This window comes from Neoarius graeffei, chromosome 8, assembly GCF_027579695.1.
Source record: "Neoarius graeffei isolate fNeoGra1 chromosome 8, fNeoGra1.pri, whole genome shotgun sequence".
Lineage (NCBI taxonomy): Eukaryota > Metazoa > Chordata > Actinopteri > Siluriformes > Ariidae > Neoarius > Neoarius graeffei.
Window position 1 is genome coordinate 64,583,145 of NC_083576.1, and position 17,791 is coordinate 64,600,935.

The 17,791-nt window shown below is 40.1% G+C and overlaps 1 protein-coding gene across 4 annotated transcripts in view; it reads right to left on the bottom strand.

The window, feature by feature from the left end:
• The window catches only part of slc36a1 (solute carrier family 36 member 1), a 116,868-nt gene that overhangs the window by 48,269 nt on the left and 50,808 nt on the right, over positions 1–17,791 (bottom strand). For all 4 annotated transcript variants that reach the window (XM_060928022.1, XM_060928023.1, XM_060928024.1 and 1 more), the window contains 7 exons: positions 16,357–16,450; positions 15,925–16,051; positions 15,736–15,826; positions 15,410–15,498; positions 9,144–9,233; positions 4,355–4,439; positions 1,720–1,938 (listed from right to left, as the gene is read on the bottom strand). In XM_060928022.1, the coding sequence (XP_060784005.1) occupies positions 1,720–1,938; positions 4,355–4,439; positions 9,144–9,233; positions 15,410–15,498; positions 15,736–15,826; positions 15,925–16,051; positions 16,357–16,384 (729 nt within the window). In that variant the 5' untranslated portion in view covers positions 16,385–16,450. The remainder of the gene's footprint in view (positions 1–1,719; positions 1,939–4,354; positions 4,440–9,143; positions 9,234–15,409; positions 15,499–15,735; positions 15,827–15,924; positions 16,052–16,356; positions 16,451–17,791) is intronic.

The following is a 17,791-nucleotide window of genomic DNA, read 5'->3' on the forward strand; positions in this document are numbered from 1 at the left end:
CTACGTAATTACGGTCTTTGCTTTGTCTCATGCTCGAGTCAAACCTTCACATCAAAGTCATCTGAATACTGAATAAGGAGAAGAGGTCAGTGGTGTGTTGTGGCAGGAGGAGGGGGAGGATGACGATGAGGTGGTGTGTACTGCCTTTGAATTTCAATAAGAGGGAAAATGTCTGTGCTAGAAAATTGCTCCTGGTAGAGCAGTGTTCCAAGAGTGCTGACATTTTTTTTTTTTTTTATAACCTCACTGTGATATTTCACTATGTGCATCACTACTTGTGTGTTCCAGGGTTCTAACTAGGCCTTTTCAGCGTATCGGGCCGAATGTTTCCTTCCCGCTATGCCCACAATATTGCTGACATGCCTGTAAAAGCTGTCGCAACACTAATAAAAGACTCATCAATCTTGAAAGTGTGGCCTTTTATTTAATTTTCTCTTGTTATACGAACGCGGCAGTGACTGTGTGCTGCCATGCGAATGTTCTACATTTGGACATACTCCAGTCTCCGTCCACAAGTCCCCAGTGCATAGCTGCCCGAGTAGTTCTTATGCTGTGTTCGCGGTAAAGTGCCATCTGTGTTAAGAGGTGCTTACACGTCATGCATGTAATACATACCAGTCCCAGAGTTCGATCTGGATAGTCATGTCTTGTAATTGAATGGGCGGCATGGTGGTGTAGTGATTAGCACTGTCACCTCACAGCAAGAAGGTTCTGGGTTCGAGCCCAGTGGCTGACAGGGGCCTTTCTGTGTGGAGTTTGCAAGTTCTCCCTGTGTTTGCGTGAGTTTCCTCCAGGTGCTCCAGTTTCCCCCACAGTCCAAAGACATGCAGGTTAGGCTAATTGGTGGCTCTAAATTGACCGTAGGTGTGAATGGTTGTTTGTCTCTATGTGTCAGTCCTACAATGATCTGGCAACTTGTCCAGGGTGTACCCTGCCTCTCGCCCATAGTCAGCTGGGATAGGCTCCAGCTTGCCTGCGACCCTGCACAGGATAAGCGGCTACAGATAATGGATGGATGTAACTGAATGACTGAAGCTGAAAATAAAGCTGACACTTGGTGAACATCAACTGGTTTTATTCTTATTCCATAAATATGTCACCAATATAGCTGAATATTAATAAGTCTTCAATCAAAAACAATCACAGCAACTTTTGGCAAAAATATATATATATACATCCATCCATCCATTATCTGTATCTGCCTCTCCCAGCTGACTACGGGTGAAAGGCGGGGTACACCCTGGACAAGTCGCCAGGTTATCACAGGGCTGACACAGAGACCAACAACCATTTACACTCACATTCACACCTACGGTCAATTTAGAGTCACCAGTTAATCTAACCTGCATGTCTTTGGACTGTGGGGGAAACCGGAGCACCCGGAGGAAACCCACGCGGACATGGGGAGAACATGCAAACTCCACACAGAAAGGCCCCCATCAGCCACTGGGCTCAAACCCAGAACCTGTGAGGCAACAGTGCTAATCACTACACCACCATGCTACCAACATTGTCCTAATTCAGACTTACTATGAACACACAGGAAAAGCATCTCAAAGCTTATGAAAGGCTGCTAAAAGCGGGTTCATTTGTGCAATCACTATTGTAACCTTAAAAGCATGTGAGAGAGAGAATATATATATATATATATATATATATATATATATATATATATATATGTATGTATGTATGTATGTATGTGTGTGTGTGTATACATACCATTAGGCAGTAGCAGTAGATGAGCACCAAGCTGATCAACATGGCTAAGTTGGCCAAGAAGGAAAAAGGGGCCAGGAACTTAAGGTTGCGAATAAACACCAGTACGATGATGAAGGGGAGGAAGATGAGCATGTAGATGCGGGAGTCGAAGCTGGGAACACTCACTGCAGTCTCATTGGTGTTGCAATTTGTTGTGGTCCCGTTGGCTCTCTCAATTACCTGACCAAAGCATGACTTAATGTGAAATCCTTCATTTTAAACAAGCACACTGAACGTGTGCATTCAAAAGTAATGAATTAAAAAAAAATCCTTAATTGCACAACAATGTACTCCTACAAATTGAGAGGTTTTACACATTTTACATGAATATTTGTAAAGGCTGAACTTTAATACAAAACTTAGTAGTTTAGTTTAATCATGTTTACAAAATTGTGTTTCTCAGTGTTTACTACAGTGAAACAGCTGCATTCTGTATTGCATCAATACAGAAACCACATTGTAGAAGGACATGATTGACGAGCCTCATTGGTTGAGTAAAAACTAAATGTCAACAAAAGAGCAACAGCACCCTCTTGTGGTAAGAAAAACAACAGCCATGAGACTCAACGTGCACTGCTTGGCCAAAAAAAAAGTCACACATGCTAATATTTCGTTGGACCACCTTCAGCTTTGATTACGGCACACATTGGCTATGGCATTGTTTCGACAACCTTCAGATCTTGTATTGACAGATCTCTTATTAACATCCCAAAAACTTTCAATGGGATTAAGTTCAGGACTCTGTGGTGGCCAATTCATGTGCAACTCCTCATGCTCCCTGAACCACTCTTCCACAGTTTGAGCTCAATGAATCCTGGCATTGTCTCCTGGAATTATGCCCATGCTATCAGGGAAGAAAACAATCCATTAATGGGATCCACTGATGAGTACATTCAGGGAGTCAGTTGACTTCATCTTATGGCACATAACATTGTTGAGCCTCGACCTGACCAAGTGAAGCAACCACAGATCATAACACCGCACTAAGCATGAGGGGCACATCACTTCATGCTCTTCCCTTCTTCCCCTGATGAACCTATCGCTCTGGAATAGAGTTAATCTGGACTCAGACAACATGACCTTTTCCCAGTGCTCCAGAGTCTAATCTTTATGCTCCCTAACAAATTGAAAGCTTTTCTTCTGATTAGTCTCACTAACAAGTGGTTTTCTTATGGCCATACAGCTGTTTAGTCTCAGTCCTGTGAGTTCTCATTGCATTGCTTCGTGCATGTAGAAATGCTCTCACTTTTACTATTAAACATGGTCATGAGTTCTACCATCGATTGTATACGATTAAACTTCAAGCGTTTAAGTGATCTCTGATCATGGTCAGTCAAGTTTTTTTTCCAACCACATTTCTTCTGTGAAGTTGACAATTCACCACTATCTTTCCAGGTTTTAATAACATGTTGGACAGTTCTTAACCCAATTCCAGTCATCTCAGCAGTCTCCTTAGTTGTTTTCTTTGCTTGATGCAGGCCAATAATTTGACCCTTCTGAAACACAGTAACATCTTTTTCTCATGACCATGGGATATTTTTTCTGATATGGTTGTTTATGAAACGAGAAGCTACTCACTGCATCAGTTAGGGTTAAAATAATTGTTGCCAGTTGAAACATATTAATCACTGCAGTAATTATCCAATCAAAGGCTCTTAAGTGTTTTTTGTTCTGTTTTAAACGGGGTAAAGCCTTTACAAAAAACAAACAACAAAGAAAAAACTCTCATATATACTAACCCTGATTAACCTGTATACCCTGTATGCCCCCACATTTTGTATGCTGCTGAATCTGTCCTTTTTTCAGTAGCTTTGTATAAACAATAACCGCTAAATGTAATGCAATGTTATGTAAGGTGATCGCCTAGGCGTTCTCATTGTGAAAAGTAAGTCACATGTACATGGACTGGCATTTAATGTTGTATTTGTTCCTTTCTATTTGTTTTTTGTCTGTTCATATTCTTTTTGGGGGAGTAAAGTCAGTTTAAAAATGTCGTTAAATGCATAGGCCTATAGGCCAAGTTTAATGACCTTGAGGTTATCAGAGGTTATATGTCGTTTTACAAATGAAAAATGAATTCAGCACCCAAACATTTAACAAACAAGGCCATTTGCTAACTTCATTAATCATTTTAGTACATTTCATTCCTTAGAAAGCTGAGAAACTGGGTTCAGCTGAGACGTTTACAGGCCCAAAGTTCAATGACCTCTAGAGGTCAACAGAGGTCAGATAGAGCTCGGCATATTGCAGATTTGAATTCGGCACACCCAAATTGACAAAATAAGACTGTTTGCCGACTTTGTCTCAAAAATGCCTTTGGGTGTCACAATTCTGGATTTTGGTACCAGTCTATAAAGGAATAAACTGTGAACAACATTACATGCAGTACTGAACACAACTGCATATGCAATGTGAGCCTGTAGGTGTTTTGGGGAATTTTCATAACATTAAACTGTACTGTTTATATTACACTGAGGGGAAAAAAAAACAACCCAAAAAAAAAAAAACCCCAACAACAACAACAAAAAACCAGCAACAACATGTCTGTGGCTTCTGACTGAGGTTTTGCAAAGTATATACACGAGACATCTCTCACCTGTTTGACATTGTCACTCAGGAATACAAAGTACACACAGCAGAATCCCAGCTGAGTGATGATCAGGAACGCATTCACCAGACGTCTAGCAACATAAAAACAATTCAAATGTGTTTGTGTAGTTGAGCTAATTTAGCCCTGAGCCACATTTTTTCATGCTTTAGAGACTGAGCAAGTAAAAGTCATGTGTCTGCTTAACTTTTCCAAGATCAGTACCAAACTACTGACAATAGCATGCATCCACAGGACACTTTTGCAGAATTTACAGGTGACCATCATCAGTCTTACAGGATACCAGAAGTATGGTGTGCACAGGACCTGCTCCCATAAACCTGCTCCTACAGACACTCTTGACCAATCCCACCTGTTCCCACGGAAAGTTTCACCAATGCCACCTACAATCTCAATTGTTTCAACCAATCAGATTAGTTGGTTCTATTTCCAGAAATATGGGACCATGACCAGGACAAAGGAGCTGCTAAAGATGAATGACTGAATGACAAACACAACGCGTGTTCCATATGCCATTATGTTAAAGGGATCCTCCAGCAGATTCCTCCAAAAATGAAAGTTTAATTTTGGAAATCTGCAACTACTTTTACTTAAAGTAAGTTTGAGAATAAATCCGCTGGAGGATCCCTTTAATGAACCTGGTCTTCTTTGTCCTGTGAGCTTCACACCTGACCACCCACTCCTCTGTCTGCTATATTGTTGGCTCCCAGTCCCAATACACTAGAAGTACATGGCAAGATAAATAATTCGGATGAACCCCATTTGAAATCTCGCCATTGTTGATTTTCTAAACAGCCACTATTGTGTGATTCTATAGACGGTGTGTGCTCTGTCTCAACAGCGTTAAACCAAACAGTCTATTTTTGTACACTCTGACCCATTCGGCAAGACTAAATTTCACTAAGCTTTCAGCTTGTTTACAGTTTTGCCATTTTGATACAAAGTTCTAAATATCGACCTGCAAACATAGAAGGTGAAGTTGTTAATACTATATTATTGCTTGAAGCCAACACTCCTGCCGAACTCCTAAATCTGAAAGCTTAATTCATCTTTACTCCTATTCATACTTCATAGTTGAGAAAAAAAAGATAATTTGACAAAGTGGCTAGAGATAATGAGATGAGATCTCATCTCATCTCATTATCTCTAGCCGCTTTATCCTTCTACAGGGTCGCAGGCAAGCTGGAGCCTATCCCAGCTGACTACGGGCGAAAGGCAGGGTACACCCTGGACAAGTCGCCAGGTCATCACAGGGCTGACACATAGACACAGACAACCATTCACACTCACATTCACACCTACGGTCAATTTAGAGTCACCAGTTAACCTAACCTGCATGTCTTTGGACTGTGGGGGAAACCGGAGCACCCGGAGGAAACCCACGCAGACACGGGGAGAACATGCAAACTCCACACAGAAAGGCCCTCGCCGGCCCCGGGGCTCGAACCCAGGACCTTCTTGCTGTGAGGCAACAGCGCTAACCACTACACCACCGTGCCGCCCCTGAGATGAGATGAATTAAACAATATAGTTTGGGGAATCAAAGTTACACAAATTTCCCACTTACAGTGCCAGTCAAACATTTAGCACACCTTCAAATTCAACAATTTTTCTTTATTATTATTTATTAAAAGTCACTTCATGTCTTAAAATAATGATGGATGTCGTTTCTCTTTACTTAGTTGAGCAGTTTTTGACATAATATGGATTACTACAGTTGTGGAATAGGGCTATTTACTGCATTTTTATTACAACCCCAATTCCAAAAAAGTTGGGACAAAGTACAAATTGTAAATAAAAATGGAATGCAATAATTTACAAATCTCAAAAACTGATATTGTATTCACAATAGAACATAGACAACATATCAAATGTCGAAAGTGAGACATTTTGAAATTTCATGCCAAATATTGGCTCATTGAAATTTCATGACAGCAACACATCTCAAAAAAGTTGGGATAGGTGCAATAAGGCCAAGTTTACATTAGACCGTATATGTCTCGTTTTCTTCGCGGATGCACTGTCCGTTTACATTAAAACGCCTGGAAACGCCGGGAAACGGGAATCCGCCAGGGTCCACGTATTCAATCCAGATTGTGTGTGGTCCGGTGCTGTGTAAACATTGAGAATACGCGGATACGCTGTGCTGAGCTCTAGCTGGCGTCGTCATTGGACAACGTCACTGTGACATCCACCTTCCTTATTCGCTGGCGTTGGTCATGTGACGCGACTGCTGAAAAACGGCGCGGACTTCCGCCTTGTATCACCTTTCATTAAAGAGTATAAAAGTATGCAAATACTGATGCAAATACTGCCCACTGCGTAGTTATGATTGTCTTTAGGCTTGCCATCCTTCCACTTGCAAGTGGTAAGTGATATGCACTGGGATCACACACACAGTGGCTCAGTCCCGAATCACTGCTCGTGCGCTATACTCGCGCGCTCTGTGAGCTGCGCAGGGCCGGAGTGCGCACCCTCCAGAGGGCACTCGCTGTTCAGGGCGGAGTGATTTGGGGTGCAGGATGCCTGCGGAGCCGAGCGTATCCGTGTATTGGTGTTGCTATGTGTACGTGAATCGTGTATTGGTGTTGCTGTGTGCACGCTAATCGTTTTAAAAACGTTAATCTGATGATCCGCTGATACGGTCTAATGTAAACCCCACCTAAGAGGCTGGAAAAGTTAAAGGTACAAAAAAGGAACAGCTGGAGGACCAAATTGCAACTCATTAGGTCAACTGGCAATAGGTCATTAACATGACTGGGTATAAAAAGAGCATCTTGGAGTGGCAGCGGCTCTCAGAAGTAAAGATGGGAAGAGGATCACCAATCCCCCTAATTCTGCGCCGACAAATAGTGGAGCAATATCAGAAAGGAGTTCGACAGTGTAAAATTGCAAAGAGTTTGAACATATCATCATCTACAGTGCATAATATCATCAAAAGATTCAGAGAATCTGGAAGAATCTCTGTGCATAAGGGTCAAGGCCGGAAAACCATACTGGGTGCCCGTGATCTTCGGGCCCTTAGACGGCACTGCATCACATACAGGCATGCTTCTGTATTGGAAATCACAAAATGGGCTCAGGAATATTTCCAGAGAACATTATCTGTGAACGCAATTCACCGTGCCATCCGCCGTTGCCAGCTAAAACTCTATAGTTCAAAGAAGAAGCCGTATCTAAACATAATCCAGAAGCGCAGACGTCTTCTCTGGGCCAAGGCTCGTTTAAAATGGACTGTGGCAAAGTGGAAAACTGTTCTGTGGTCAGACGAATCAAAATTTGAAGTTCTTTATGGAAATCAGGGACGCCATGTCATTCGGACTAAAGAGGAGAAGAACGACCCAAGTTGTTATCAGCGCTCAGTTCAGAAGCCTGCATCTCTGATGGTATGGGGTTGCATTAGTGCGTGTGGCATGGGCAGCTTACACATCTGGAAAGACACCGTCAATGCTGAAAGGTATATCCAGGTTCTAGAGCAACATATGCTCCCATCCAGACGACGTCTCTTTCAGGGAAGACCTTGCATTTTCCAACATGACAATGCCAAACCACATACTGCATCAATTACAGCATCATGGCTGCGTAGAAGAAGGGTCCGGGTACTGAACTGGCCAGCCTGCAGTCCAGATCTTTCACCCATAGAAAGCATTTGGCGCATCATAAAACGGAAGATACGACAAAAAAGGCCTAAGACAGTTGAGCAACTAGAATCCTACATTAGACAAAAATGGGTTAACATTCCTATCCCTAAACTTGAGCAACTTGTCTCCTCAGTCCCCAGACGTTTACAGACTGTTGTAAAGAGAAAAGGGGATGTCTCACAGTGGTAAACATGGCCTTGTCCCAACTTTCTTGAGATGTGTTGTTGTCATGAAATTTAAAATCACCTAATTTTTCTCTTTAAATGATACATTTTCTCAGTTTAAACATTTGATATGTCATCTGTGTTCTATTCTGAATAAAATATGAAATTTAAAAACTTCCACATCATTGCATTCCGTTTTTATTTACAATTTGTACTTTGTCCCAACTTTTTTGGAATCGGGGTTGTATTTACTATTTACCGTTTGATCTCAAATGCATTAAGAAGGCAAGAAATTGCACTAATTAACTTTTGACGAGGCACCTGTTAATTGAAAAGCATTCCAGGTGACTACCTCATGAAGCTGGTTAAGATAATGCCAATAGTGTGTAAAGCATCATCAAGGTAAACAGTGGCTACGCTGAAGAATCTAAAATATGACTTTTGTTTGTTTTTCTAAATACTTTTTTTTTTTGTTTGCGCTACAGCCAGGACATGGAGAATCAAACTGTGATATAAATCTCTATATGTCACTCATGAGGAAATCGATGAATTGTATTGATAAATTTGGGTACTTTGTTTGTGAAATGTGTCTATATTAAAAAAAAAAAAAAGAAAAAAAAAATCACATCTTGGCTTGAAGATATGAAGCTTGTCTTCTCATGTTGAAAAACTCGCATTTTTCATAGGAAATACATCACGGATCTGAGTGACATACTTAAATAACATTGGTTGGCGTTGAATGGTCTATCAGATATATTCCATTCAGCTAGCATGATATTGAACGAGTCGAAGACGAGTTGGAAATTGTGTACATTTGACTTTTCACCAAACTATTCCTTTAAAGTGCATCGGAGTTTGAAACTACTTTACTGCAACACAAAAGAACCAAATAGCATATTAGAGGATATGCACCATCATCATATACTTACAATCATGTATAATCTTTAAATAATAAAAGAAATGCATGCTCACCTTCCCCATACCGAATACCTTCTTAACCAAGACACATTCTCCATGCCATATTCCACCGCCTCTCCATAGGACAGAAATGGCTTCCCTAACCTGAAAAACATAGCAAATCAAATTTCCTTTGAAGTTGAGAATTTGCATAAATGTCCCTAAGCACAGATGTTTTAGATATTTCAGTCAAACAGATTCAAAGTAATATCAAAACTGTCAGCAACAACAAAGTGTACTAAAAATTAAGGAAAAAAGCGCAACGTTTCGGTGCCGCTCGGACACTATTATCAAGCGCGTGTTCGTAAGTTAAATCAAATGTCAAAGCATTTTTTAAAAAAAATTAGCAGATTCTCTGTCATTTCCCTGAGTATTTACATACACAGAAAGAAACGAAAGCGTGTTTCTCGTCAGCATAATGCAGTGCAATTAAAAAGTTAAATTATCAATTTTTTAAAATAAATTATCCAGTAAAAACTAAATTAACAAAAGTGCTCTGAGAGCACAATATCCCCCGCTACAGTATACTGCAAATGAAACTGCAATATGCGTATTACTGTCCTACAACAAAGCCTTTTGCCAAGTTTCATGAAATTCCTCCAATAATTGTGAGAGGAGTTGATTTCAGAAGGTGAGAACCCTTTCTGGGACGGACAGACATCTCCACCTCCATCCTATAATAATGCTAAACAAAAAGTCTGGCCAGGTGGCACGGTGGTGTAGTGGTTAGTGCTGTCGCTTCACAGCAAGAAGGTCCAGGTTCGAGCCCCGTGGCCGGCGAGGGCCTTTCTGTGAGGAGTTTGCATGTTCTCCCCGTGTCCGCGTGGGTTTCCTCCGGGTGCTCCGGTTTCCCCCACAGTCCAAAGACATGCAGGTTAGGTTAACTGGTGACTCTAAATTGACCGTAGGTGTGAATGAGAGTGTGAATGGTTGTCTGTGTCTATGTGTCAGCCCTGTGATGACCTGGCGACTTGTCCAGGGTGTACCCCGCCTTTCGCCCGTAGTCAGCTGGGATAGGCTCCAGCTTGCCTGTGACCCTGTAGAACAGTATAAAGCGGCTAGAGATAATGAGATGAGATGAAAAAGTCTGGCCTGTTGCACGTTGAGAGTTGGTCTTCTTTCTCTAATGTGGAGCATTTCGTACAACAAGCAGTCGAATTTACTCTGATGTTTTCTTAAGACAACAAAGTTCTTGTTAACGTCTTTAGGTGACCTCCTGTGTGCCGTCCTATAGTGTTTACGGATGCTTGAAGACACGCCTTTATGCTCTTCGATACGGTCAATCAAGTGTCTACAGGTGTAACCAATATAACTCATCACAAGAGTCACATTTGAAACTATACATCACCTACTGTTGATTTATAATTGGTGGTTTTAACTCCTGCAGCTTTAGAGCATCATTGAGTTTGCAGCTCACAAATACTGACTGAATTCTAATAATTCGATTCAACAACATCAGAATCACCATACCATTCAAGGACCAATGTTCAGCTAACATCGTCAGGACATTACAGGACCTGGGTAACAAGATAAACAGGTGTTGCCAGGCAAAACAAACCTCGCCCTGTAGCACTTATGATGAATATGAAGGAAGATATTGCAAAAAAAAATTATTTTGACCTTTTTGGTGACCTTGACCTTGTGTGTGAACATACTTGGCCAATAAACATAGTTCTGATTCTGATTCTCTGCTGCTCTCAGCCAATCAGAACACACTGTACTGCTCTCAGCCATTCAGAACACACCGTACTGCTCTCACACCATACTGCGCGATTGTTACACTCTTACAACACAATGACATAGTGGCTACCGCCTCTGTATGAGGCAGTAGCCACAAAAACCTTGACTGGATGACCCCCAAAATGCTGGAGGTTCTATTTGAGACCAATACCCATCTTACTGAAAGTTTCATGAAGATTGGTCCAGCCATTTACAAACAAACCCGACTGAAAACAATACCTCGCCCCCTGGTGAACTCAGCCCCAGGCGAGGTAACGTATGACGTATCCCCCCCGGCCCCTACATGAAACCCCACTCCAAATTTCCTAAGTTGAATTGGTTGCGGGGATTTTTTTGTTTTGGTTCCCCGCCCTCCCCAAAATCTGTCGATCTGAGTTATATGTCGGTCCTGGGATCGAGATGGTGACCTCTTCTGCTGCTCGGACCTGCCTGATCCGTCCTGGTGCCCTGTGTCTGGTTGGAGTCTCATCGCATCGCTCCTGTGGATGGCGGCCCCATGTGGACAGTTGGGGGTCACGCCTGGAGTACGCTCTGGACTCCTGCAGTCGTGCTTTTGTGGCTGGGGACTGCAGTTGACTTGCTGACTTTAGGACTGCAGTTGACTTGCTGACTTTAGGACTGCAGTTGTCGTGAACAGTTTTGCGCTCGGGTTTCCGTCGGTGGGGGGTTTATAGCGTCAACGAAGTTGACTTTATGTTAGGACTGTTAATGTTATAGTCATGTTGTCTGTTGTTGCCCGGATGGGGATGGGTTCCCTTTTGAGTCCGGTTCCTCTCGAGGTTTCTTCCTCATGTCGTCTGAGGGAATTTTTCTTTGCCACCGTCGCCACAGGCTTGCTCATTGGGGATAGATTAGGGATAAAATTAGCTCATATTTTAAGTCATTCAAATTCTGTAAAGCTGCTTTGCGACAATGTTTATTGTTAAAAGTGCTATACAAATAAACTTGGCTTGACGGGGGGAGAAAAAAAAAAAAAAACAGAAATCCCAAAATGTTAAAAGGCACAACTCCTAGAGTCACTTCACATAACAGATTTCGTGAAAAAAAAAATTCCTAATAGCTTTTGAGTTATGCTCCAGCAAATAAAAGGTTTACAGACAGACACAGTGATCGCTATATCCCCCACATTATATGCCGGGGGATAACATTAGAATTCAGCCGGTATTTGTGAGCCGCAAACTCAACGATGTGCTAAAGCTGCAAGAGGAAGAGAGTTATATTAGTTACACCTGTAGACACTTGCATGAGCACATCAAAGAGCATAAAGGCGTCTTCAAGCATCCGAAAACACTAAGACGGCACACGGGGTTCCACCTAAAGACATTAACAAGAACTTTGTTGTCTTAAGATACGGTCAGAGTAAATTCGACTGTTTGTTGTAAAAAATGTTCCACATTAGAGAAAGGAGACCAACTCTCAACATGCAATCGGACTCCTTATAAACCAAACTTTTTCTTTAGCATCGTGCTAAATTTTTTACCTCACCCAGGATGGAGTCCACCGGGGGCGAGATATTGTTTTCGGTGGGGTTTGTTTGTTTGTTAATGATATTACGGGAAAACAGCTGGACCAAACTTCATGAAACTTCCAGGATAGATGGGCATTGGTCTCAAATAGAACCGCCAACATTTTGAGGGTCATCTGGTCAAGGTCACCAAAAAGGTCAAAATTGTTTTTTCGCTACATCTTCCTTCATATTCATTCAGCTGTGTTCTGATTGGCTGAGAGCAGTACGGTGTGCGAATGAGAATCAGAACCATGTTTATTGGCCAAGTATGTTCACACACAAGGTCAAAATCAAGGTCAAGGTCACCAAAAAGGTCAAAATCTTTTTTCGCGATATCCTCCTTCATATTCATCATAAGTGCTACCGGGCGAGGTTTGTTTTGCCTGGCAACACTTGTTTTATATGTTTTGACATTGACTTAGCTTACAAATACTCACTTGATAACGGTGTCCGAGTGGTACCAAAACGTTGCACTCTTTTCCTTAATTTTTAGTACACTTTGTTTTTCTAAATCTTTAGCAAGAAACTGAATAAAATCCCAATAGCTGAGAGTGAATTTTTCAGAAAACGTTTTGTAGTTCTGTAACCATGTATAATAAATTTGCTTTTTTCCTTTTCATATTAAGCTACTTTGGATCTCACTGAATTTTGATATAGAACATTTTCCATATTTCTAAATGCATGTGATTTAACTTTGTCAAATGGTAGCGTGAGAAGATATGATCATAAATGACAGTGATGGGAATCAGGTCAGACGCTGAGTTTCTCCCTTTCGGTTTCTTCACATACATTTTAGTTTCACATACATGTTGTCCCATGAACTAGGCATTTTGCTTTACTGCTTTGCCCACAAACTGGTTTACAGTTGTGCAGCTTCCTTCCTTCACAACCACTGAGATCAAAGACAAATCACCTGTTTTTGTACTTATTGTACTTGCAGACACAACACACTAAAGACAAAGGTCAATTCATGGCATACGATAAGTCAAATAAGTTGTATCTGATTCACTACTGATCATGGGTCTTATCTTTAGATCAATAAAACACTTTCCTTAAATGAACAAACTACACAAACTGACAAAGTTTGCTTGCATTTGCTTGTGCCTGATATCATGTTATGCAGTGTTTCGAATGTAATGGAGTATTTACACACTCATATGTGAAGGACAGCTCTCACACAGCCCAAGGAGATTTTAAACAGAAACAGCCGATCACTGTATGTGAATCATGTGACTGCATATCGAGAAAAAGTTTGTCTAGACTTAAAAGTCCTTTCTCTCACTCTTCTCTTTTGAGCAACAAGCCAGCACAATACTTTTCACATTCTGACGTTTAACACCATATAAGTTTAGTTATAGCTACTATTTTTATTAGCAAAGCAAAGCTCCATACTTAAGAGAATATTATATGTAGACTAATTGAGTCGGCTATAAGCCATGTCCGGAAAGATTGAGTGGAATAACTGTTTTATTCTATCCACATTCACTGGTTTTTAAGAAAGAGAGAATTTTTATTTATTTATTTTGCAAATTCGATAAATAAGAACTTTATACAAACCGTCCGACAAAGTAATTTCTGCTTAGAATGTAAACAAACCAGTGAAATGACAGTAGCAATTTGTGAAAAATGCTATAATAATTCTTGGGGGAAAAAAAATTGTTCTTACCATCAAATACTTTCATTCCATATTTTATTGCTTGTATTTTTTTGGGGTTTTGTTTTCGAGTAGAGTTTTTATTTCGTCCTCGGTTGGTTCAGCAAAACATTCTGCCATTTTGTTTTTCTCTACTCACGGTATATGAGCTCATAGCCTAGTAGTAGAGTAGCCAATCAGAGTGTGCGATTGCTCATATTCAAGGAATGTGGATGGAATAGTGGAGAATTAAGAAAAAAAATTATATAGATATTCCATAAAACGTGTTTGTAAATAATCAAACATTTTTAATTTAAAAAATAAAGAAATAAAGAAAGAAAGAAATTGCTAGATAAAAGCCCATCTATCTTCTGTAAGTAAAGATACAAATTTTGTTGACCGGTTGTCAAGTGTTTATGAGATATGTTGCTTTGCACTTACAATCAGGTTCCCTGTGGTGATACTCATATGTACAGACATTGTACTGTCGCAAAAGCCATCAAAAATCAGGTCGATGCATTACCATATTCTCTTAAGTATGGAGCTTCGCTTTGCTAATAAAAACAGTAGCTATAACTAAACTTATATGGTGTAATTTTATATATATATATATATATATATATATATATATATATATATATATATATATATATATACACACACACACATACACATTTTTTTCACCTCTCTTTTTTTTCCTCTCCATAGCAGGCAATGCATCTTTGTATTGTAAGCTTTTCTTTTTTTCACCTGAACAATTTCTTACTCTGCACACTTGTGTAAACATAATTATTGTATACTTCAACAACAATTACGAGCATCTTTTCTTCCTTTTAGATAAGATGAAACTAGTGCGGATAGATATCGATTAGTTCTTATGTCTGATAATATTTGATCCTAACTATAGAGTGATGCTGTAAAGTGAAAGCGCTGGTTCACTGCTGTCCCCCAGGCACCCAGCAGAGTCACATCATAATAAATGTGGTGGTGTTTCTGGCGCATGGCATGCGGTGTCAAAGAAAGAAAGAAAGAAATATGTATCAGTAACTGTGATGCATTATTGGTCTCACTGTTGTAAGACAATACAGCAATTTACTAATGTGAAATACACAACACGATACAATTCAATGGTTCATATGCGATAATATTCTTTCCAGATTGATTTTGTACTCTTGTAAATATTTTGCTCATCCACTTATCAGGAGCTCCGCTTTTAGGCAGTGCCTATGTAAATATCTATATTCCAATATTATATATGTTTTATATATTTTCATTTTAACCTACATTTTACAATACAAAAATCAACACATTAAGTGTTAATATGAGCAGTTTGACTTAAACAAGTTCAACAAGCAACTAATAATAAACGGTAAGCAGCCATTTTGGCCAGGATGCTCTTACTTTGCGCTCAGATGATGTGAACATTTCACAAGGATGCGCATGCAATGTATAGCCACGATGCCCATCACCAGCAGACTTAGTGGCCCCATCTGACAAAAACAATATAAAACAATTTAAAGAGATCAGTGGAATACTGTCTGAAAACTTGATGCATTGGTTATCTTAACAAGCTGCATATAAATCCTGTATATCTTTTCAATAGAGTGGACATGGCTCAAAGTTTGCCAAGTTTACAAGGTAGTACAATTAAACACATGCAAAATACAGAACGGCTGAAAATGCATCTATTAATGTAACAGAGAATGAAATGATTAGCTGTATCCCACCAGAAGTCCTGCGTTCTTCACAGCGAGAGGCAAGCCGAGCAGTCCTGTACCAATGTTTCCTTTCAGTAAATGAATTAAAGTCGACAAGAAACTGCAAAGATGACAAACGGGACCTCAGATGGGTGATCAACATGAAACAACGTTGAACTATTATTCTCAAACAAGAATAATAACTGGAAAGAGTCTTACGAGGATCCAGCTCTGCCCCCAAGTCTCTCGTACTCATCCTGCCTGCGGGAAGGACTGTTCAGGTGGCTGGGTTCATCAACATCATCATCATTTGCTGGTCTCTCATTTATTTGGGAAAACCCTGGTCCTGTGTCAGGATACAAAAATACATTAATAATAACAACAATAATAAATCTCATGATGTGCACATCTTGTTTTATGATTTCTACAGGAAAATCATGCATATTCTCAATTAAATAGGGTTTGAAATAAATCTCCTCATACACATAAAGCTAAGAGTCACAAATAACCTGAGAATAAAAAGACATTCTGGTAACCAACAAGAAGACAATTTATAAAAAACACCAGACCCAACCCTACCACTAAAATCATCATGCGTTTAAAATGAACAGGCCTGCAAAAAAGCTCCTAATGCACATTACATTCAGTTACCGTTCTGATAGCTGATATCTGAAGCCATGGCCGTGCTGCTTGGTTGTGTTTGCCACAAATTGTCTCAGCGCCCTGAAGCTTCACTGTGGAGATCCTGCAGCCGCGTTCACACAAAGACAAATCAAATATTGCAGCATTATTTTTACTGACATCTGTTACACAAAGTGCATGCCACCTCAGAGCTTCAGTGCACGTAATATTTGTTCAAAAGACAACACTGAGATCATGGTGTCAAACTAGCTGAAGACAACAAGATCAACTGTGAGCTACTGCTCACTTAGATATACCCCCTGCTCTCGCTTATATCAGAATGCAAGCAATCGAAGGAATAGGACACTTATTATGAATGTTGACTTCAACAAATAATTAACCCTGAAACAAGTAAGTAAAGAGCAGTGTTCTCTCCAGGGATTTCAAATAGCATCATGGTAAACTATCATTTTGAAATAGCATTTTGCTTCTTGAAATAGCGTCAAAATCCACCCTGTGTGTTTCCTAAATAAATTCAGTCGTTAAACAGGAAGTCGATGTGGGACAGACTTGAAAACGGGATACACGGTATAGAACCTCAAGCTGAAGCTCGGTACCAAATATCAAGCAGTTGTGATTTGTAGTTGCTAAGAAAAATGTTCCGAAATTTTTGTAAATCCATGCTATTTGTTTCATAAATACATTCAGTAAACAGGAAGTTGATGTGTGACAGACCTGAAAACGGTACAGAACCCCAAGCTGAAGTTTGGTGCCAAGTGGCTATGATTTGTGGTTACTGAGAAAAAGGGTGTTTCGGACGAATGGAAATACAGACGGACAGAGGTTTAAAAAAAAAACATTATATATATTTTACACACACACACACACACACACCTCCCCTCCTTTGGAGCAGGGGTATAATAATTATGCTTGTAGTGCATCATAGTTGCTTAATCAAACATGATCTAAATTAAAAATAAAACTAATAATATAATGATGACTATTGGTTTCCTTCAGGTCATTTCATGTAGTAGGATGATTCTTATGGCTGGACAATTCCCGTTTTCTAAAATGGTATTAATTCTGATTTTTTTTTTTGTATTGATTAATACTCTTTGGAGGACTTTCACGTGATGTCATCACAAGTGCGGACTTGTTTACGCATCCATATTGCCTGGCAAGCTTTGTGCTTGCTAGCGACCAGCACAAGTACATGCGAGTGATTGCAAGCCAAATTCTCCTCAGGTGCTGTAGCAAAGCTGCCCACTGCTCTGGGTATGTGTGTGCACTCATTGCTCACATGTGTGCATACATGTGTGTTCACTGCTTCAGATGGGTTAAATGCAGAGAGGAACTTCACAAGTGTATGTGTGATGAATAAAATTGTCCTTCTTCTTAAACACCGTAAAATATGCTAGATCTAGGCCCTGACTTGTTTATTACTATGAGAAGTCCATGTTTAAGC